Source organism: Nematolebias whitei, chromosome 2 (assembly GCF_014905685.2).
Source record: "Nematolebias whitei isolate Nwh7 chromosome 2, NemWhi1, whole genome shotgun sequence".
NCBI lineage: Eukaryota > Metazoa > Chordata > Actinopteri > Cyprinodontiformes > Rivulidae > Nematolebias > Nematolebias whitei.
Genome location: NC_056499.1, coordinates 44,969,358 through 44,992,760, shown reverse-complemented (window position 1 = coordinate 44,992,760; position 23,403 = coordinate 44,969,358). Strand labels below are relative to the sequence as shown.

General features: G+C 40.4%; 2 protein-coding genes across 2 annotated transcripts in view; both read left to right on the top strand.

Moving 5' to 3' along the window:
* Nucleotides 1-1,629: 1,629 nt before the first annotated feature.
* On the top strand, nt 1,630-7,836 carry htatip2 (HIV-1 Tat interactive protein 2). The gene is made up of 6 exons (XM_037697701.1): nt 1,630-1,776; nt 2,114-2,303; nt 2,379-2,486; nt 3,660-3,797; nt 6,405-6,466; nt 6,909-7,836. Exons 1-6 carry the CDS (start codon nt 1,661-1,663, stop codon nt 7,123-7,125), a joined length of 831 nt encoding a protein of 276 aa, XP_037553629.1. The 5' UTR covers nt 1,630-1,660; the 3' UTR covers nt 7,126-7,836.
* Nucleotides 7,837-9,009: 1,173 nt separating this feature from the next.
* prmt3 (protein arginine methyltransferase 3) overlaps nt 9,010-23,403 on the top strand; it is a 150,625-nt gene continuing 136,231 nt past the window's right edge. The window contains exons 1-8 of the mRNA XM_037697700.1: nt 9,010-9,085; nt 9,303-9,423; nt 12,371-12,453; nt 12,530-12,579; nt 12,728-12,833; nt 15,597-15,762; nt 16,222-16,363; nt 19,164-19,229. Coding sequence (XP_037553628.1) covers nt 9,064-9,085; nt 9,303-9,423; nt 12,371-12,453; nt 12,530-12,579; nt 12,728-12,833; nt 15,597-15,762; nt 16,222-16,363; nt 19,164-19,229 — 756 coding nt within the window. The 5' untranslated portion in view covers nt 9,010-9,063. The remainder of the gene's footprint in view (nt 9,086-9,302; nt 9,424-12,370; nt 12,454-12,529; nt 12,580-12,727; nt 12,834-15,596; nt 15,763-16,221; nt 16,364-19,163; nt 19,230-23,403) is intronic.

The window sequence follows — 23,403 nt, the reverse complement described above, 5'->3', positions numbered from 1 at the left end:
AAATGGGGAGTGTGGTAAAGAGGTTAAAAAGAGAGTCTAGGCAGGATGGAGTGGATGGAGAAAAGTTTCAGGAGTGATTTGTGACAAAAAGGTGTCAGCAAAGGTCAAAGGAAAAGTTTACAGGATAGTGGTGAGACCAGCTATGTTGTATGGTCTGGAGACAGAGGCATGGACAAAAAGACAGGAGACAAAACTGGAAGTGGTAGAAATGAAAATGTTGAGGTTCTTTTTAGGAGTGACAAAGATGGATAAGATTAGGAACGAGATAATCAGAGGTACAGCACAGGCTGAACAACTGGGAGATAAAGTTAGAGAGACCAGACTGAGATGGTTTGGACATGTCCAGAGGAGGGACAGTGGGTATATTGGTAGAAGGATGTTAGAAATGCAGCTGCCAGGAAAAAGACAAAGAGGAAGATATATGGATGCAGTTAGAGTGGACATGGAGGTGGTTGGAGTGAGGACAGAAAGAGATGGAGGAGAATGACTCGCTGTGGTGACCCCTGAAGAGGAAACAAATGAAAGAAGAAAAATAAGTGACCAAAATGAACATGATTAGAGTTGTGTTTAATTTGACTGACAGTTTAGGTTTGAAAACAAAGTTATAGACACAAGGCCGAGATGCTTTGGACAAATGGAGAGGGGGGAAGTGGATATAATGGCCAAAGTTGAATGGAGCTGTCAGGGAGGAATTCAGTTTATTTATATAGAACCAAGTCACAACAGAAGTTACTGTATCTCAGGGCACTGAAGAAAAACCCCATCACATACAGTACATAAAAGTCAATTAGTAATGTTATTTATCTAAGGAGCAGATTATGTTGACTCACCGTTTTGTCACAGTTTACTATCCAGATAAGTAGACGAAGATCACAGAGAAGGATCCTGTAGAGAAGAAGGATGCACAGAGGGGGTGCTGGAGGGAGACAGAGTAAGATGGAAGCAGATGATCTGCTGTGGTGTATCCGACAAGGGAACATCCATACAAAGAAAATACATTTTTATGGATTTTTAATAAATGTATTGTTTCTGCCTCTGGAGGAGAACTTACAAATTCTGATTCCAAATTGTTTAAAAAAATGTTTGCAATTTAGTTAGTTACCTGCCACCATTACTGCAGTCAAATAAGCCTAATTAATTCACTAGCTGGAGGGATTTTGTGTCACTTCTTAAATGGATTGGTGTTAAACACTGAAGATATTATAGCATTAACAAACACTAGGAGGTTTCATTTAAAGCACGTGTGAAAACTCATTTCACATGAGGGGCTTTTTGAAATGAACACGAAACATAAACAAACTGTAAACAGGTCGGAGCAGGACTATTTTCTTGTGCGGATTAGTTTATGGATGGAGGACAGCGTTGCATCCTGCAAAGCCAGTGCGCATGCGTCATTGTCTATACAGCAGCGCTAATTTGGTCAATTGAATGACAGAAATCGAGGTTGGAATAAAAAAAAAAATCATCAAGTTTAGTTGTTTTTACATTTATAGCATAATTTATATGATCTATCTTTAAGTCGTGTAGTACGAAATGTTACGGTGACGATCATTTGTGTTTTTGTTGTAGTCCGGCTGGCCCACGAATCAGGATGACAGCTTCCTGGTGAAGCAACCAGGAAGTGCCAGCAGCTGTATGGCTGTTCTCCCACAGGTGTGTTATGAAAGTCCTCGGCACCAGCCTGGGAGAAGCGACCTGGCTTTTAGCTGTCATCATTCTAATCATTGCTGCGGTCTTTAATTATTTCGACGACAGTCCTTCAGTGAAATACACGAGGTAAGCAACAACGAGCTGTGTTAAATGAACACACAAGTCAATACATTCCTCACATTTTGTGGATTTGTCAACGCTTTGGGCTAAATGCAATGATGAAGCTAAACTGATGCAGGCATTTTTAGTCACATCAGCACATTATGTAGAATATCTGCATTGTTTGTATTTTCTTCAAAAAACTCACCTAGATCTTTAACATTTCATGTCCATTATTCATATGGTAAACAAAGTTTGATGGCTTATTATTTTAAGACGTATTGGAATACACAGAGCTTAATTCTGGCTTTACCTACACACACGCGCGGTGCCAACATGTCTACCTCCTTTATCTGTTTCGCAGCATGGCAGAGGACTTGAAGAACCTGGAGGAAACGTTCAGGCAGCAGAACAAGACCTGCTTCGTTCTGGGTGCTTCAGGGGAAACGGGCAGGGTGCTGCTTCAGGAGCTGCTGGAGCGAAACATCTTCTCCAAGATTACCCTCATCGGACGGAGGCGGCTGAGCTTTGAAGACGAAGCGTATAAAAACCTGGTTAGTGTCTCGGTGCACCCTTCGCAGGAAGTAACTCATTGCATTTTACTGGAGACTTTTTGTTTTGGTCTACAGGTACAGGAGGTGGTTGACTTTGAAAAGCTTGATGACCACGCTGCCGCCTTCAAGGGTCATGATGTGGGCTACTGCTGTCTGGGAACAACCAGAGCCAAAGCAGGAGCTGTAAGTAAATTGAGTGAGAATTTAATCACGTTAATATATATATTTCCTGTTGTCTTACGGGTGGCGGCGCAGTGACTCAGTCGGTAGAGCTTTTGTCTCTCAGCGAGAAGGTCGCCGGATCAAATCCTGACCGGGGCCTTTCTGGGCGGAGTGTGCATGTTCTCTCCGTGCATGCGTGGTTTCTTCCGGTTGCTTCGGTTTCCTCCTGCAGACCAAAAACATGCATGTTAGACTGATTGGTAACTCTAAATTGTCCCTAGGTGTGAGTGAGAGAGTGAATGGTTGTTTGTCTCATTTTGTCTCTTATGTGTCCCTGTGATGGACTGGAGACCTGTCCAGGATGTCCCCCGCCTCGCACACAGTAACTGCTGGATGTCCTTGTGACCCAAAAAGGAAGAAGCAGTAAAGATAATTGAGGGATGTGTTAGGGGTGGGTTTATTGATGATGATTAGTCGTGCCTCTACGTTACACTCCTTATTTATATTTTGCTTTAAAATAGTTCTATACTTTGTGAAGTGGTCTTGAGAACTAAGTGTAGTCTTTTTCCAAAGTATTTTTCAAACAATGGTTGCTTTATTTGACATCTTTTCAAATGAAGTCATTGGTACCTGATTATTATTATTAATTAATTTATTGTATTTATTTGTTTTTTGTTAGACCTCTTAACACTAAACTTTGAATCATTCAAGAATGAAGTAGTACCATAAAATATATATTATATTATGGAGTAAGACACAAATGTGCCCATATTCAAAAGTCAAGTTTAGTTTGAATGTTTTACTATTTTTATTAGCAGGGTGTCGTGTAGACTGCTCAAATATCTCGAGCTGCTTCTACAAAAAACAAAACATCAGTTTATCACACATTATAGATATAGATATAGAGAGAGGATCTCAAACAGCAATTAACTGGGGAAAACGATTAACATCTCTCTGGTTGTGTGTCAAGTTTAGCAAAAAAAATAAAGTAGTTTCTTAAACTTTTGAAAACACCGTACACCACAAGATATACCACATTATTGGTAGTATTTAACTGTAGATCATCACGTTGGTGCAAAAGTATGATTTATTCTGAGTTTCTTTTGAAAAAATGGAAACAAACGACATGATGTGACAGCAGGTTACTAGTAACAAAGTGTCACAGCAGTAATGTTTGGGTCCTCTAATCATCAGGATGGATTCGTCCGAGTGGATCATGACTACGTGCTGAAATCTGCTGAACTGGCCAAGGCTGGAGGCTGCGCTCACTTCCACCTGGAGTCCTCAAGAGGAGCAGACAAAAACAGCAACTTCCTCTACCTCAAAGTCAAGGTAGTTGACTCCCTTTCTGTTGTGTGCTTAGGTTTACACAGTGACTGCATTTGTTTTGTTCTCTTGCTTTCATTATGTCTTGTCACTACTGCGCGACTATGACGTCACAGGACAGAAGAGTCAAGAGTGTGATCTGTACAGAGCTCTGGTGTAATGTTGTACAGGTAGTGAGGTTAACCGTCGTCCCGTCTCGCTTCAACTGCCACAGCAAAACTGGCTACAGTGATCTGCGATGTGGTGAGCCGAGCTCAGAGCTTTAACTGCACCATCACATTTAACACCAATCAATAATGGACCCCGGTTAATGTCAGGTTTTTTACATTTAATTAATGAGTGAGCATGGCATAAAGAACAAGAGTTCATCATCCTCAGGCAAACCAGTACCCAATGACCCTGAAGCCTGCAGCGACTCAAATGCTTCATCAGGCTTTACCTCATGCCACAACTGGTTAATCCCCTTTCCAGTTCCTCCGAGCAACACCACGGACAATGGACAGTGCAACCATTTTTTATTTTTATTTTGGCTGCTCCTTCTTTTAGGGGTCACCACAGTGAGAGAACTTGCATGAAGGTTTGGCAATTGTTTTTACATCAGTCCTGCTTGACGCGTCCACCGATCACAGAGCTCCCCCATGCAAGGGCGCCTGGGGGAGCATGTGGGTGAGGTGCGTGTGTCGGGGGTGGGGGGGGATTATTTTCATCTGAGAAAAGGAGAGGCTCGGGACATGGATCATTTGTCAGTATAGAGCAGCAGACTAGTTCATTGTTAATGATGGGAAAAGATGCAATGCAGCACAACTTTCACTTTGCTCACGTGAAACACCAAGAACTGATAGAGCAGAGGAACCCGCCAGACACCAAAATAAATTGTTATTCAACGATAAAGACGTGCACCAACCTATCCTAAAATGTATGTGATGAAATAATTTGTTTTGTTTTTTAAAAGGTTACAAAAAAGGGAAAGAATGTGAGCAAAAGTCTTGTAATATTGAGCTAACTTCCATCGTACATTTTAGTTTTTTTAAAAAAAAAAAACACCTCATGTGCATTTGTTAGCACTTTTGCCGACTGAATAGTTTAAAGGTAAATTGCCGACACTTTATTTTACTTTACAGCTATTTTCTGAAAAAAAAAAATGCTTGACAAAATGTAACACTGAACAAAAATATAAACGCAACACTTTTATTTTTTCTTCCATTTTTCATGAGCTGAACTCAAAGATCTAAGACTTTTTCACATTGGCCTTTTTCTCTCAAATAAACGCACCTCACTGGTGTGGCATATCAAGGTGCTGATTAGACAACATGATTATTGCACTGCTGTGCCTTAGGCTGACCACAATAAAAGGCCACTCTAAAATTAGCAGTTTTATCACGGCAGACAATGCCACAGATGTCACAAGTTTTGAAGAAGCGTGCATTATCATGCTGCAACATGAGGTGATGTTTGTGGACGGATGGGACAACACTGGGCCTCAGGATCTCATCACGACATCTGTACATTCAAAATGACATCATAAAATGCACCTGTTTGTTGTCCATAACATGCACCTGCCCGTACCATAACCCCCCCACCACCATGGGCCACTGGATTCACAACGATGACGTCAACAAACAGCTCCCCCACACAACACCATGCTGTCTGTCATCTGTCCGTACAGTGAAAACCTGGATTCATCCATGAAGAGAACACCTCTTTAACGTGACGTACACCATCGAATGTGAACATTTACCGACTAAAATCTGTTACGACGACGAAGCGCAGTCAGGTGGAGACCCTGACGAGGAAGACGAGCATGCAGATGAACTTCCCCGAGACGGTTTCTGACAGTTTGTGCAGAAATTTGTGAGTTATGCGAACAGATTGTGGCAGCAGCTGTTGGGTGGCTGCTCTCAGACGATCTTGGATGTGGAGGTTCTGGTTACACGTGGTCTGCGGTTGTGAGGCTGGTTGGATGTTCTGACAAACTCACACCTTTGGAGACGACTTATGGTCGAGAAATGAACATTGAATTTACGGGCAACAGCTCCGGTGGACATTCCTGCAGTCAGCGTGCCAGTTGTACAGAAAACTTCTTCAGCATTGTGCTGTGTGATAAAACTGCACATTTTAGAGTGGCCTTTTATTGTGGTCAGCCTAAGACTCACCTGTGTTTTCTTTGAGTTCAGCTCATGAAAAATGAGAGCAAAAACTAAAGTGTTGCATTTTTATTTTTGTTGAGTGTGTTTTCCACGGTGGATACATTGTTATGGATCACAATACTATGTTTGCTTCAAAGGAAAATATTTGTTTGGGTAACATGATGTGTGTTCACACTTCTTAGCTTTACACAGTTAATGCATTTATGTTCTCTTGCTATTATTTCTTGTCACTGAAGGGCGCTACCATGACAGCGTGAGACAGAAGAGACTGCGCTAAAGAAAATGACAGCAGATGCAAGACAGCGTTGTATTTTGTAATGGTGTTTGGTGTAATGGCACATTTGCTGTGATAAAGTTCACGTTACAGCCTCCACAACACGTTCTGCCCTGCATGCTAAACTGAAATACTTTTCCAACTGAGCTTCTGTGTTTTTGTCCCCTTGAATGGATTTTTTTTTTCCCCTAGGGCCAAGTGGAAGCAGAAATCGAGGCACTTGGATTTGACAGATTGGCCATTTACAGACCAGGGTGAGTGTCACATTTTCTTAATTTTTGACATTTAAATTGATACAGACTAAAGAACAATAACAAAATTGTAATCAAAATTCTATCCCATCAAGTTGACCACTGCAAAATGTTTGCTCAGATGTACCTGGAAATAAGCTCTCGGGAAGATTTATGTACATTTATTCTGAAAACAAAAGTCTTTGTCACTTCTTCAAAACTATTTTAACCTAAATAAAATCGTGCAGTCGTCGTTGATTTTAACATTTAATTATTTCTGGATCAAGTGCACTTGCTGAACATTAACAGTATGACACATTGATTATTCTGCTCTCCTCAAGGCATGACACTTATTGACATGGGAGTCAAACGAAGTTAAACTAGCTGTGCAACATTTTTATTATTATGATTAAAGAACCTGGCTGAGCCCAACATTATCTCGTATCTGTGTCTTGTTCTCAAACAGGGTTTTGTTGGTGGACCGACGGGAGAGTCGACCTGGCGAGTGGGTTATTCGGAAGTTCTTCGGTGCCGTCTCTGCCGTCTGTTCAACTTCCATGGCCATCCCAATCCAAGTGGTGGCGAAAGCGATTGTGTCCAACACTCTGCGTCAGCCTGAGCAGAAGACCGAGGTCCTGGAGAACAAAGATATTACCAGTGTGGGATTAAGTAAGGGGAAATAAAGGAGCATAGGAAAAAACACTGATTCATAAAATAGTGTTGAAAGGGCACCAATGACACAAATAATATCATCTGCATCTAAGATGTTTATTCTTTATATCATTATTTGGCAAATGCCAGATGTGAGAATAAACACTAACGTTGTACAATGTCCAGACTAAACTTAAAATAGTCTGAACCAAATAGTTAACATAATTCCACGTGATTATTGCAGATATGTAAAGAGGACAACATATTACAGTCGTCATCACTTCAGAATGTTTTTACAGTGCTTGATATTGGACATTCATGTATTTATGGCTAAATCCAAAGGATCTTTATTTAAAATGTTCATTAAAATTAAACATGTTTAAGGAACGTTGAAAATTTTTCATCAGGGAAGCTTTGTAGCCTTTTTAGTTTTAATTATTTGTACTTTGACACAATAAACCAATGCCTTAAGACAAATGCTATTTTTAGACATGCCTATAACAAACTTGTTACAAATTAATTGTGTGTGTGTGTGTGTGTGTGTGTGTGTGTGTGTGTAAATTGTCTCTGAGATTATCTGTTGATTGTACTTTAAACACAGCTCCTGTGCTATAAATATGATATATTGGTATTCTTTTATGATGCCGATGTCATGAAACCTTTTTGTTTACATGCTTCTGAAGGTAAACGGAGGCTTACATGTTTGAACTGTAAAGTGGGTTCATGGAGAAATAAAAAAATGGTGAAAGAAACAGACTACGATCTCACTACAAGACAATAATGAATATATCTGCTCTAATAGTTTTTGTCTCTATTTTCAGTTTATCTTTTATTTTTTCTAATGATCTCAACAGAAATGGTGTTTCCTGTCCTCACTGAGGTAGCAGCGCCCTCTTGTGGCTGACCAGTGGATACACTGAAAGTCATGTTTGTGCAGACCCACATGCAAGTTTAAAACGAACTGAAGCCAAGTTTCAGTCAGGTGCTTTGTTTTCTCGGTTTTACAGTCATTTACACTTGTATTTACAGAACACCACAAAAGGTGCAAACAATAATGATTAGTTTTTATTTATACAAACAAAATGTCTCTGGAGAGGGCAGCACGGTGGTGCAGCTGGTAGAGCTGCCTCCTCTTAGGTTCAAATTCTGCCTGGGGATCTTTCTGGGTGGTGTTTGCATGTTCTCTCTGTGCATGTGTGGGTTTTCTCCAGGTACTCCAGTTTCCTTCTACTTACCAAAAACATGCATGTTAGACTGATTGGTAACTCTAAATTGTCCCTAGGTGTCCCTGTGATGGACTCTCGGGCCACATGCGGCTCTTTGGTGTCTCTTCAGGGGATCTTTGCAGCTTTGACCAAAGTTTTCATGAATAAACCTAATTAAAGTCAAAGTATTTGTTTATATTTAACAGTTAATTAAATCACATTTATGAATTCAACATACAGGTTTAATTTTTGTTTTCTTTAACATTATGATTTATTATCTTCAATTAGGATACTTGATTTTTCCACAAACACAAAGAGGACTTGCATACACAGGCATAGTTCATAGTTTTAAGGTTTTTTTTAATCAAAATTAGTAAAGACTTTATATTTTCCTTATTTACAAAGATATGGTCTTTAACTTTGTCCTAAAATGTAAAAAATATCAATAAGTGTTAAACCTCATCATATATTTTCAGCTTTATAATGTCTCCTCCCATTTCCCATCCAACCAACTCAAAAAGTCCCGTGGGCCACCAGTTGATCTTTGACACATAGCTGGACAAGCTGTGTCCAAGCTGGACTGGGACACACATATCTATGGGGACACAGCTATTGAGTTTCGATGGTAAAGGTCGCAGACCCGACATAGACGGACATCACGAAAGGCTTTTAGCGACATCTAGTGGTCGTGATTTAGAAGCGCACCCCTCCGCGTCGTGACGTCACCAAACCCAACAGGAAGTCTTCTGCAGCCGAGGCGACAACATGGCAGAATACACAGACGCACGTGAGTATCGAAACAGCTAAACAAAGCCTTTAAACTGCAGCCTTGACATGTATAAGACCTAAACGTTCTCAGAGTTGCGTGTTTGTCAATAAACTTCGTTTAGTTGCAGTAAACGACGCGTTAGCAGCACCGCTGCTAGCGTCCCAGTGATGTCTACAGAGCTGTCTACAGGCAGAAGTTAGTATAGTAAGTGCTTACCGGGTCATTTGTTTTCCAGACGGTGATGGAACTGCTGAACGGATGCCTGAGCTGTCTGATGAAGAAGATATGGATGATGAAGAGCAGTGGCAGTGGACGGAGGAGGACAGTCAACCAGTTACCTGTCTGTTCTGTGACAGGTGAGAGCCCTGCTGGGATTTAAACTGGTCAGCATTCACCCCCTCATCATTTACACACGTGTTACTGATGTCAGACAGTAAACACGCAGTGTGCTGTGCTGAGGCCATTACATGCAGACAACATGCAGCATGAAGTAATACATAGAAACTTAAAGTTTCATGTGGCATCTAGTTGTGGTCTGCAGACGTCTGTACATCCTGCCAGGGTGTGAGGGATCAGGTGAATGGTAAATGGACTGTACTTATATATCACCTTTCTATCTGATCAAGATACTCAAAGCTCTTTACAATCTGTGTCCTTATGCACACATTCATAGAGCTCTCTATCGCTGCAAAGATAATCTGCATCTGTAGAGACTAATCAGAGCTGTAGATCACATTCATACACTGATGGGACACACATCAGAGGCAGTGAGGGGTTTAGTGCCTTGCCCAGGGACACTTCAGCATGTGACTGCTGGTGGAATCAAACCCCCAACTCTCCCACTGGAGGATGACTGCTGTAACCAGTCAGCCACAGCCGCCCATAGGAGGTGATTTTGTCTGTTTCCTGGTCCTGATGGAGGGCAGATGAGCACAGTGTTTGTGTTGTCCTCACAGTTTGTTACAGTCTGCTCCTGTCCTGCTCGGTGTCAGCTCTGAACCTCACTGTGACGGAGGAGCTCAGGACTGTTTGAATATCTGTTGGACCGGATGAGCAGCTCCTGCTGCAGTCCATTCTTCCTCAGTTGACACAGGAACATCCTCTGCTGGAGCTTCTTGAGAATGGAAATATTGCACTCCCATGTAAAGTCTTGAGAGAGAGCCATTCCTAGAAACTTGAAGGACGACAAAGGGCAGCTGGATATGGTGAGGTGGAGCAGTGATGGGGGGTGTCTCTTGAAGACCACTGTCTCCATTCTTGGACATGTTCAGCTGTAAGTTGTTGACGCAGCACCAAAGCACCAGCTGCACGGCCTGCACCCACAACCTTTAAGTAAATAATACGCAACGCAACATGGGCGTGCAGAACATTATGAAATAATCTGCTGCAGCAAAATTTAATTTGAAGGAAACTTCTAGAAGCTACAGCTCGGTCTCACACAAACATGGAAATCAACAGTCATCTTTTCAGCAAAACAAAATTAGTTTGTGAAGACAAACTAATTCCACCCATTATGAAGTTTAAATATCTATTTTGTAACATAGTTGAGTGTATTTGTTGTTGTAAAAGGCTTGCTGTCAGCACACAGTAATAAAGTCTTGTGCTTTGGTTGCTCATCCTGAAAATGTTCAGGATTGCATCATTGTGTGTTGGTGATTGAAAAGGCTGTAAAACACTTACTCTGTAGATTCATCTTCAAACCTCTTCTGATGCTTTATTTGTGCATCCAGGCTGACGTTCAGCTGCTGAACTCTCACTTTACTCCAACCAGGTCGGATATTTCCATCGCTTCATTCCTAGTTCAAAAGCTGCAAAGCATTAATCCAAACATCCTCCCGTCAAACTCGCATCTTTTCGTTAGCTGCGTCTAACTGCTGCACACTTCAGTGTTCAGCTGTGGATGTTCTTGTGAATATGTGAATTACAGCTCACTTAACTGTTTTTAATCATTTCTGCACAACAAATCAGAAAATCCGTTTAGTAATTACAGTAGCAGCTATATCGCGGTTCATTTTTCACAGACTCGCTCTATCGCCGTTTTTCCAAATAAGATTGGACATGACACACGATTGGCTGATTGTTGGATGAGCAGCATGATCGTCATGGAATTTTTATTTAAAATAAATTATTTTAGCACCTGCTGCACCTGTGTGCATCCCACAGTTTGCAGGAGAAGTGTCTTACTGCAGCCTGTCAGATCTCCGCTCTGCAGTGGAGAAGTGGGCGTGGCCGAGATCGCTGGCAGATGGTAGAGAGCAGCCAGAGGCAGAGAGCTGAGATCATGACAGGCTGTGCTCTTTTAGAGCGTTTAGAGAATTGTTAGGGACATTGCAAGAGTGTGGAAAGGGTTTAAAATGCATTAATAAATACTGTACCTGTATATACATCCTAAAATAAACTACTACCAGTACTTACTACTACTACCGTATTTTCCGCTGTAAACATTGCACCGCCCTATCAGCCACATCGGTCCATATTTGTCTAATAAAGTGGAAAAATCCATAAATACGTTGCTTCACTGTATAAGTCGCATCTATTACACGTCACCGCTGACAACCTGGAAATGTGGGCCGGTGTTGTGCCAAAAATCGACTGATGGCGGCCGCGGGAGCGTGCACGGGAGGACTTTAACAAGAAATTTAACAAGAGAAGCACCTAAAACAATTATTTGTTAGCTCGACATTATAGCAAAGGTGTGTCTCAGTGAAACTTTGACTTAAAAAATGCACTTCAATGGTCAAATCAGCTGCATTTAGCCGGGGCGGCGCAGCGAAATGCAGCTGATTTGACAGTTGCTCCAAGCAGCGAGCAGAACGAAGCTGGCAGTCTATGACAAGCCGATTATATCATTAATAGTGACTTTTATCTATTACATGACACAACGGTATGCCATACTGCTCAAGTGCCATCTAGAGGCTGAAAATGGTAGTGTTCCGTATTTTCAGTCAGAATGAATGAAAAGAGTCATATCTCAGCCAAAAGTTGGTTTATAAATGAGGGAAAATCCATAAATATGTCGCTTCGGCCTATGAGTTGCAGGACATGCAAATTATGCAAAGAAACGCGACATAGGGCGAAAAATACGGTACTACTACTTGTGTACATAATTTTGTTCCATCTCATGTAGCACTTGAGATGGTAATAACAATAAAATTTACTGAACTTGAACTTAGACTACTGTATCCCTACTTTGTGTTTTTTTTACTTGTTTCAGCGGGGTATGGTGCCAAACACCCGTGATAAACGAGGGACTACTGTAAATGTGTTTTCCAACCATTTGTTGTTGTTGTTGTTGTTGTTTAGGTTGTTGAACTGTGTACCTGCCGTCCTGCAGCACTGCACAGCTGAGCACCAGCTGGACCTCGTAAACGTAGTGAGAAAACACCGTAAGTCTCTCACAGCTGGGAACAACCAGACAGTTTGTTTCCTTCTGGGTTTCTTCATCTTTCTGTCTCTCTTCAGGTTTAGATGACTATGGTTATATAAAAATGATCAACTTCATCAGATCAACAGTAAGTTCTGTCATTAAATTATTAACATTAAATACTCTGCTTTGTGCTGGTAAACATATTTATGTTTTTTTATACCTATAGATGCCAACAGTAATAAAGTACCCCCTCAGCTCCTGCAGTAGGATGAATAAATGTGTTGTATGTTTAGAGATGCAGCCCGTCCTGCCTGATGGGGCTGCCTGATGGCCCTTTACCCTGGGAGGGTGAAAAGTTCCTGCGACCGGTGCTGCAGGATGACCCACTGCTGCAAACAGGTTCAGAGTTTAGCTTTTATATCTCTGCAATGTGAGCAAGTTTTAGGTTTGTAGATTTTACTGCACTGTTTTATGACTAAACTCATTACTGATAATATTTTAGTATGTTTGTAAAAACATGCTCAAACTGAGCAGAAAACTTGTTTAAAATAAGTGAATATGACGGTCACGTCTGTAACTCAGTAGTTTAATATAGAAAATCTTATATATAATATAATCACATATCTCAGTAGATTATTTTACTTTAATCTAGATCTCTCATAACAAGCCTTTACATGATGTTGACTTGTTTTTACATCAAAATAACTCAAAGTCAGAATGGCTGTCAAGACAAAACAAGTCACATACTTAAAATACTGTAATTTCCAGACTATGGAGCGCACTTGAATATAAGCCGCACCTATATATATATATATATATATATATATATATATATATATATATATATATATATAAATAAAAAAAGTACATATATACAGTAGGGCATGCTTGTCTATAAGCCATGGGTGTCCATGTTGTAACATGAGATATTTACACAGAAAGATTTTTTAAACTTTAAATTAAATATGTACTGATAATATACACAAATACATATAGTAAATGTTTTTTCTGAACAGTGCCTGTGACACAGCTGGTTAAAAAAAAGAAACAGTAGCCTAACAGGAAGTCATTGATGACTATCTTCATTTTCCTCCTGTGCCCTGCATGAAGTTCGTTAGCCTGTCAAAAAAATAAATAAAATAAAAATCCATAAATTAACGGCAGCATTGAATAATCCGCAGTTTTCAAAGCTTGTGAAAAAGGTAGTGGCTTATAGTCCGGAAATTACGGTAATAACATTTTCTTGAGAGCACTACATAGTTTATTTACAATAAAAGTAATAATTGTGAATTCAGAATGTTGCTGTTGTTTGTATCTAGAAATTTGTCAGTAAATTAAGAAAAAAGTTTTTGTTAAAGGTGAAAATCTGTCAGTGACAGTTCTTTCTACTTTTATCTTCTAACAGAAACACTTAAAGATACTCAAAGTTACACACAACAGATTCGGTCTGCCACGCCTGTATCCCCTAATCTGCTTGGATGAACTCATCTGTTTCTGTTCAGGCCCAGTATCATATAACTGCACGGACAGGGAACTGATCGAAATAAACAAAACATCCAGTAAGACAAAGTGCCAGTGTATTCTTCACAAACTCCAGCTCCCTCTTTGTGTTATTGTGTCATCAACAGTGAACAAGACGCGCTTAGTCTATCGTTTATGTTCCAGGAGCCACACTTTATTGTTTACTGTGATCATTCAGAGCTGAGACATTTATAAAAATAAAAAAAAACAGAGAGAAGTCGAGAAAAACTGAACCAGAAATGTCACTTTAAAGTGGTAATTCAACAAGAAGTGCTCTTATTGGTTATATTTCTATTAGTCCAATAATGTTTGTGTAAGATGACCCTTTCAGAGCTGTCCACTTGTACTCTGATCATAAAGTCTACATGAACCTCTAACTATTAGTTTGAAAAACAAACAAACTTCTTTCTGCAACTCCTTTTTTCCTACAATTTCCACAACAAAGACACTAATTTGTTTACTCTCTTGATTTCCATATTTTGGTGTTTGCACTTTAGATATTAGAGCTCAACCGATGTGGAAATTTTGGCTGTTGCCGATACCAGTATTGGGAGGGCTAATGCCAATAACTGATACGTTGCATGGAAATGTTTGAGCTTTGTCCGCCCCCAAGAATCTGATTAAGCAGCTACTTTAAAACCTGTTTTAACACTTGAAGTCTTGAAACAGCCTTTCTAACGTGCATTCATATTTTCTATCCTCCACTATTCACCATAAAGTTATCAAATGTGTTACAAAAATATAAATTCAACAAAGAACCACCTTCTCTGTTCATTGTTTAAACAGTCAGTCACGTTTGGTGGAGATCTAATTAGTACTGACCACAGCAGAGTTTATTTTTCTTTGCAGAGTAAAAATTTCAGTCAAACAACAAATTTCATTGAGTATGACAAAGATAACGTTACTAACACAGAGATATTTTATCTCTTACGTTTTATTGTTCTGGATAAAGTTGTACAAAGCAATAGTCTATGCTAGGTTATCTAAACGTTAGCTTGCTAACTTGAGAGGTATGTAGCTAATGACAAGCGGGTTGGAGGATTGAAGATAATTTATTATTGATTTATTTTACAGATCAGTTAAAATAAACCCCATGCTCTGTTCAGTAAAATACTCCACACTGTACTGCTCGCTGCTTCGGCTGTGCTGAAAGTGAAACTTAAGTGAACGACCGTGACTTGAAAATAGTCTGCATGTTCTCTGCTGGATAAATTGTACAATTTTGCCTGGTTCCCAGCGTTTTAGGGCTGAAAATTAGAAATGTTTATATCGGCTTGTGAACATGCATTGACTGATGTTCATGCTACCATAGCACTGATCTTTGTTTACATTTATATTTGTGCTCCTTATGTGAGATTCTTGTCAATTAATAAAAACATAAATGCATCACAGCACTGATTACTAACCTCATTATTTTCTGTGTTTTATAGAAGCTTTGAACAAGTTGTGGATATTACAATAAAGTTTTTGTTCTATAAGTTCTTAAAAAATTCTGAATGCACAACAAAAATCTACTAAATTAATATCACAAATGCCAGCTTCTTTCCAGTTCACAGGTTTAAAACAATCTGTTCTGCAGCCATTTAGGATGTAAATAAATCAGTGTCCATGTTGCTCTCCACCCTTTGTGTTTTCTGTCAGACCCGGAGGAGCTCTGCAGCAGGGATGACCCGTGTTCATCCACCCGCTCGTCGTCCACGCCGGAGTCTCGTGACGCTCTGCTGCGGCGGGCGCAGACTGCTGAGGAGAGAGCTCGATCTTCAGAGGAGGCACTGGCCCGAGCCATGGAGGATCTACACAAACTCAAGTCTGTACTGTTTTATTTGGGTCTGTTCGTATTTTATTTAGGATGTGATTTTTTTTTTCCTGAATCTTTCCAGAACTTGCTTTGTAGTTAGTGGCGTTGCTTTGACAGTACTTCATGTTGACCAGCAGGGGGCCACAGTGATCCCTGCATCACAGAAGCAGGAACTCGACTACCTTGTGGTGGAAGTTTGAAGGGAAGGGGGAGTATTGGGGGGGGGGGGGGGGGGGATTCCACTGCAGCAGAGAAACTAAAGTGAGGATGGGAGGTAAGGAGAGAAAAGGGGAAAATTACAGAAAGAGCGCAGATGGGAGGGGTTGGAAAGATGAATGCCTTTCATCTCCTCCATTTACTGCTCTGTCCTGCACGAGAGCTGTGTCTGCTTTCCCCTTTCTGGTCACTGCTTTCGTCCCGTGTCCTGACATGGGGCGTTAATTGCAGATCCGCCTGCCTTTCTCTCAGGCTCCTGGCTCAGGGTTTGGTGCTGAACGCAGACACCAGTAAGTCTGGGAACCTGGGCCCAGTGGCCGAGCTCCGGGAGGACGAAGACGAGGCCTACTTCAGCTCCTACGGCCATCACGGCATCCACGAGGAGATGCTGAAGGTCTGAGTCGCACAAACACACACGCACTCACACTGACCATTCGAAACAATTATTCAAAGTGAGGGTGAGCTCATCAGTGTGAGGTCTCAGGGCGGCGTGTTAAGGATCATCTTTATTCACACGTTCATAACGAGCGCACGTCATCGTCTCCAAAGTGACGAATCAGCAATAAGTCCGTAGCTCTCACGTGAAACTTTGCACTTTCCACAGAACGTGGGAATTAATTTCTACACCTTAAAGCGCAGGGACTTTAAAAGTGTCACACACTGAGCAGGAGGTGTGTGTGTGTGAGACAGAGATGGGGTTAGCTCTCTCTTTCTCTCCGCGGCACTTTTCCACTTACTGCAGTGCTCAGACATAATCCTGATTGGTGCGAAGCGCTGGGAAGTTTTGCGTTTCGTGTGCGTCAGTCTGAAAACTTCACGTGAGCCTCACGCAGAGCCGAGAGCAGGTGACGGAGGCTTTGCGCTAAACCGTGGTCAAGTCTTTCTTTGGTTGAAGTCAACCGCATCACCAGTGACGCAGTCGATATGTGAGAGAGATGGCTTCTTTTTTTTTTTTAAAGTTTACTCACTGCCGTGACAGAACTGTTCACATTTCATCAAGGTTCTCTTGAAGTCATATGTTCTTGGTGGGGTGTTTGTACAATAAATACTTTGTAGATGTTCAATTGTCATTTTTGGCCAAATAAATTGTGAGCCAAATTAGTAATTTTACATTAGTGTTAAAAAACAAATGAATTTCATTATTTGCATTCTTGCTAACGCCATGAATTAAATGCTTAATGCCAGGGACTGGACGTGAAATCGTCTAATAGATGAGACACGGATCGATGTTTTGTGACACCTTGTGAGATGTGATAGTGCTCAGAGAACGGATTGAGGATGACTCTCAGCTACTACCACACCAACAGTGTCTCAGTGTCTCTACATTTGGCTGAGTAATGCCCATTTCTGTGTTCCCCAAGACCAGTTGGCTGTAGCCATCTTGAACTGGGTTGAATAAGTTGTACGTGTCCACCCAGTGATTGCTTTCTGAGAGTTTCATTAAAATCGTTCAGCGGTTCAGGAGCCATTTTGCTAACAGGCATACACAGTGGACTAGCAAGAAATGCTACATTTTTGACATATCTGGTTGGATGGGTTAGCGCTCAGAGTTTGTGTTAGGGATGACGCTCAGCTACCAACACACCACATTTTACCCCAAAATGTGAAACACTGGCTGGGTTGGAGCTACTTCTTCCTATGGTCGGTTGGATGCGGCAGCCATTTTAACAGGTCACTCCAAAAGTTAAATAGTTGTAGATACACGTACAGTAACTGTTGTCTGAGAGCACAACACGTTTATTTATGAGGTCTGATTTGACAAACGTTTGAAAGAGATCAGATTTCCTTCCAGTTGTAACTTTGTGAACGTTCATGAAGCGTTCACTCTGTTGTGATCCATTTGTCTTCCATACGTTTTTCAGCATCTTTCTCATTCCACAATTTTTGTGCCAGTTCAACAAATCATAAATCAAAACGTTCAGCTCGTTCAGGAAAAGGGTGATATGAGTTTTGGTATTGGTGCAACTTTAGCTTTTTTTAAATATTTAGCCTTTTCTGCCATTTTTTTTTCCTCATAGAAAATGAATTGAGCTCATTTTACATCCTTCTAATGTTTAGATGTGTTGACAACCTTTTACTGCTCCTGTCACATTTTGTTCTGGTTCAGCTTCTTTCAGCTTCCTTGTGCAAATTTAACCTTTTTTCAGCTACTTTCAGCAGGTTTTTTTTTTTTCAGCTGTTTTGTGCTCCTTTCAGGATCTTTCTGCTAACCACAACATTTTTGTGCTTTTTCTAACTTCTTTCTGATAATTTCAGCTTGTTATGCTCCGTTCAGATGATTTCTGCAAGTTTCAGCTTTTTCTGCTGTTTCAGCTACTATTTAGCTGTTTTATACTAATTTTAGCCTTTTCAGACAATTCCACTTTTTTTTCCTCTTATTTCAACTTTTTCCAATCTAATTTCAGCTAAAATGTGCTCCTGCTTCCTCCTTCTGGTAATTTAAGCTTCTTTCTGTTTTTTTTTTCTAATTTCAGCGTTTTTTTGTTGTTGTTGATAATTTCTGCTTTTTTTGTGCTCGTGTCTTTCTTTCAGCCAAACCCGTGTTCTTTCTGCTTTCTTATGCAAATTTAAGCTTGTTCAACCTTTTCAACGAGCTTTTTAGCATTTTTAGCTACCGGTAATTTCAGCTGTTTTCAGATAAATTCAAGGTTTTTTTTGGTAATTTCTGCTACTTTTTCTTTTTGCTAATTTCAGCTTTTTTTATTATTTCAGCAACTATTTAGCTGTTTTACGCTAAATTTAGCTTTTCTAGCTAATTCCATGTTTTTTTTAATCATTTTTTTTAGCTCTTTACAACTCCTTCCTTTCCCTTCTGGCAGTTTAAGCTTCTTTCTTCCCTTTCAGCTATATTTGTCTAATTTCAGCTTTATTAAACAAATTTCCTCATTTTTATGCTGATTTATGCTTACCGTTATTTAAATTGAATTCAGCTAATATGTGTTCTTTCTGCTTTTTTAACTTGGGCGTGTTCTTTTATTTCATCTACATTTCAGCATGTTTTTAGCTAATTTCAGCTGTTTTTCAGCAAGTTCTTCAGCAACAAGCATTCACACTGAATTTTCACAGGGAATACAATTTCGCTAGCTATCTTTTAATTAGATATAAAATTTCCAGAAAATCCCCCACAGTTTCACTGATTTTCTGTTCTCTGTTAAAAATAAATAAATCTGAGGTGTGTGTTATTCTTTGTGCAGGATAAAGTGCGGACCGAGAGTTACCGGGACTTCATGTACAGCAACCCTGAGGTGTTCAGGGACAAGGTGAGCCAGCTCTATAATCAATGCAATGGGGTGTGTACGATTTAATTTGTTTACATGTGTGTCTTAGCTGGTTTAATGTACAGCGAAAGCTATTAAACAGGAATAGATGTGTGCATTCTCCTGACAAGACGTTAAAAAGGTGAAGGCGTCTGATTTAAAACACTGTGCAGCTTTCTATTAACGAATAAAGTGTCGACTGCAGAGTCCTGATAACCGACCTGCAATCCACTATTAAACTCATAACACCCCCGCCCCATCACCACAAACCCCCCCCCCCCATCCCCCCCCCCCATGCCTCTTGTTTTCCACTGCTTTTAGCTGCAGGAAGCAGTGGCCTTTCATTACATGGGCGATTGCTGGTTTGGTGCTGGCATGAGGCCGTAGAGGACAAAGGCTGCTGGCGTTGATGAGAACGTACATTATCCCTGTCAGGTAGTCTTAGTCGGTAGAGAAGGAAGTGTCTTTTTCAGCTGCAACAGAGAAAAAGACACAGTAGTATCATCTCAAATAGAGAAGGAAGGGAGGAGTTGTGCTTGGTTGTATCAGCAGGGCAACGCTCTGCAAAGTCACAAAGACAGCTGGAAGATTACTGCAAGTTACCTTAAATAGACACACAGCTGAAGACTGGGTTGCATTTAGATGGTTATACAGTCACAGATTGTTTGTGTTGACTGTTTAAAACGAACTAGAAGAATTGTGCATGAATCGATTAATTGGAACTTCAAGTTGAAAACGGTTGCAAAAAAAAACTAAGCAAAACAGTGAAACTGGAAAGGCCCGTGAACATAATTTGTTTGTTTCTTATTGAACAAACATTCTTAAATTTGGTGTTGAGAAGGCCTCCAGGAGAAGAAAAGCAATAGACTTTGTGAAAAGATTTCTAAATGTTCATCAAATGATCAGTCGATGTCAGAGGATCAGTTAAAGTAAAAAGCATGCAGACTGTTCAGAGTCAGTTAAAGGGATGATGATATTGGAGCTTATTTTTCATGACAAAAGCAAAATGATGACTTACTGTAAGCTCAAGGTTTATCATGCCAGAAATTTTTAAAATGTAATTGTACATATAAAGTTTTTGCACTTTACATTGCAAGATACAATTCACATGTGTACAAATATCTAAAACATATTTCATTCAACCTTTATTTAGACAGGTTAATCCCATTGAGCCTCGGGGCCTCATTTACAAGAGAGACCTGATTTAACAAAGAATGATGACAACATTGGATACAGATTTTGTTTTTACAAATTAAAATAAAATGGCAACCAAAAGGACAGTCAAAATGAAAAAAAGGAGCAAAAAAACCAGCTAGATTATAAGGCGGTGTAGAAAACTAAAAATAATGACGTAAGCCAAAGAAAGGCCTTGTATTCCTTGAAGGAAGGCATTTCACCCATCGTCTTTTATGACAGTTTTAGACTAAGGTAATCAGACATTAAAAATGATGGAGTTATAACAGTTTTCATCAAACCATGTCATCATCATATCATTATGTCATCATATCGTTGTGTCTTATGCGGTATTACAACACCTTTCATAATTTGTTAGCGCCTAGAGTAGAGGTCTGCAGCCTACGGCTCTGAGGCCACTTGGCCATCAAGAAGAGCCTTTCCTTTTATAATCTATAATAATGTCCCTAACAGACAGAGGAATATTTTCAACAAATTTATTATTGAACATGATTGCATGTTCCGTCCTTATTGGTCAATTTTACCTTTTAATTGCACAAACATTTCCTAACAACAAAAAGGATCAAATCATGTCATCTGGACCAGTTTCTTTGTGAAAAATATTTTGTCCCCCATCCAGAGGACTTCCTCAGTCTACGGCCTGCCAACCAGATTTGTCCCATAGGTAGCCTTCACTGCTGTGTTTCAAGCAAACTTCCTGTTGGAATCTCAGAAGTAGACTTTTAACATTTGCAACAATCAATCGTCATGTACAACAATCAAATGTTTTAGACCAGAGGGCCCACTTGCTACTCACAGAAACAGCCTGAGGACAACCAAGGCCAAAGTAGTTCAGAAAAAATGTTTTAAGCTCAATCATCCAGGTAGATCACAACAAATAAGATTAAATCATGTCATCTGGACCAGTTTCTTTAGGTGAATTTGTCCTGTGCTAATCTTTAAGTGTCAAACTGTACTGCTATCACCCTGGACCCTCATTTTTATGGTTTTTTTTGGTTCCAAAATACCTTGCATTTTTCTTACATTTTTAAACCAAAAATTAAAGTTTTTGAGATTACAGCAGCAGTTTATGGTACACGATAAGGTACACAGAAATGGCAAGAGAAAAAAAATAGCTACAAGTTGTAGTCTTTTTTTTTTTTTTTTCAAGCATTTGTCTCGTTCTTTAGCTTTTCTTATTAATAATAATAATAATGTCATCACAATGTCAGCACTGTATGTTTCCATACAATGGCGAAATTAGTCTCTGCATTTAACCCATCCACCACCAGGTGGTGCAGTGGGCAGCTATTGAAAGCGCCCGGGGGGCATTTTGGGGATGAGACGTGCTGCCCAGAGACGCCATGTGATGTGCAGTGACTGGGGATCGAACCTGGGACTTTTGGGTCCCAAGCCGGCTGCCCTGCCTCTACACCATCTCAGCCCCCATGTTGAACAGAATGAGTTTAAAATGTTGACAAGGCAGACTATAGTAGGTGGCAGTGCACTCATCCGTGATTTTTGTCGACGGGGGTGGGGGGGACAAAGACACAACTGAGCTGTGCGCTGTTTGTACTGACGTTTGGGGGTTCAGCATGAAGGTAGAAGCAGAATGAGCGCTGCCTTTAGCTTTTTAGCTAGCTCGCCTGTATTGCGTGCCGCTAGCTTAGCGCTGTGTATTTGCCAATGGGGGGTGGTGGTGGTGGTGGTGGGGGGTGCTTTCAGTTTTGTTCGGTAGGTGGGGTGCTCGGTTTTGTTGATGGGATGGGATAGGGTTAGCTTGTATAATGGTTTACCAGCATCCTCACCAACTTTTATTGGTGCACCACTGAGAGCCTGCTGACAGGCTGCATCACAGGGTGGTACATGCACTGCACCAGTCAGAGATGGAAAGAACTACAGAGGGTGATGCAACAGAGGACATCACTGGCAACAGTCTCCACACCATCCAGGACATCTACCACAGCCGATGTCTGCGTAAAGTATGCAGCATCATTAAGGATCACACCCACCCAGCACAAGGATTCTTCCATCTATTACCCTCAGACAGACGATACAGGAGTCTGTCATCACGCACAAAAAGACTAAAGGACAGTTATTATCCACAAGCTGTCAGATTAATAAACTCTCGATAAATAACACTGAACAACTGACAATAACATTGGACCAAGCCACATCTGTTACAACTAATATGACTAATATTAGCTTGTGACAGCTAATATGTTTATTGTTTATTGCTGCTGCACTATGTGGCTGTATCATGTATGATACCATCATAATTCAATCTCAATGTCACTCACCACCTGTGCAGTGTGCAATAACCTGTCACACAACCTGTATAGTATGTTAGTTGTGTGCATTTTAGCTTATATTACTACCTTGAAATACTTGTTCATTTAAATTCATCCTGTTTGCACCATTATATTCTACCATGTTGTTGTTCACTATCTCTCTTTTGGACCTTGTAAATATTATAATTACTTTTTCACTTTTTGGTACTTTATTTTTGTGCCCTTATCGCATGCTTTCTTGTTTGTTTGTTCTTTGATTTTTTTTTAGCGAATCAAATTGGTTCTTCACATCCTAAGCATTTCTTTATACTGGTGACCTTGTGTTAACCTTGGATATGACAAATAAACACAACTTGAACTTTGTAGGGGAAACATTGGTAGGTTTCCTCTGAAGCCAGCATTTTATTTAAAAAAAAAATACTTTTAACCTCCCTAGGGAGGTGCCCAGGAAGCATCCTTACCAGATGCCTGAACCACCTCAGCTGCTCCTCTTGATGTGGAGGAGCAGCTGTTCTACTCCGAGTCTCTCCTGGATAACAACCTCTCACCCAATAATGGAGAGGCCAGCTACCCTGATTTCAACCGCTTACATCGCTGATCTTGTTCTTTCGGTCATCACTCAAACATTAAAAGTCAAGCACATTTCCTTAGATTGGTTTCAGTTTTCAGATTTCAAATTTCCACCTTTCTGCCCCCCCCCCCCCCCCCCCCCC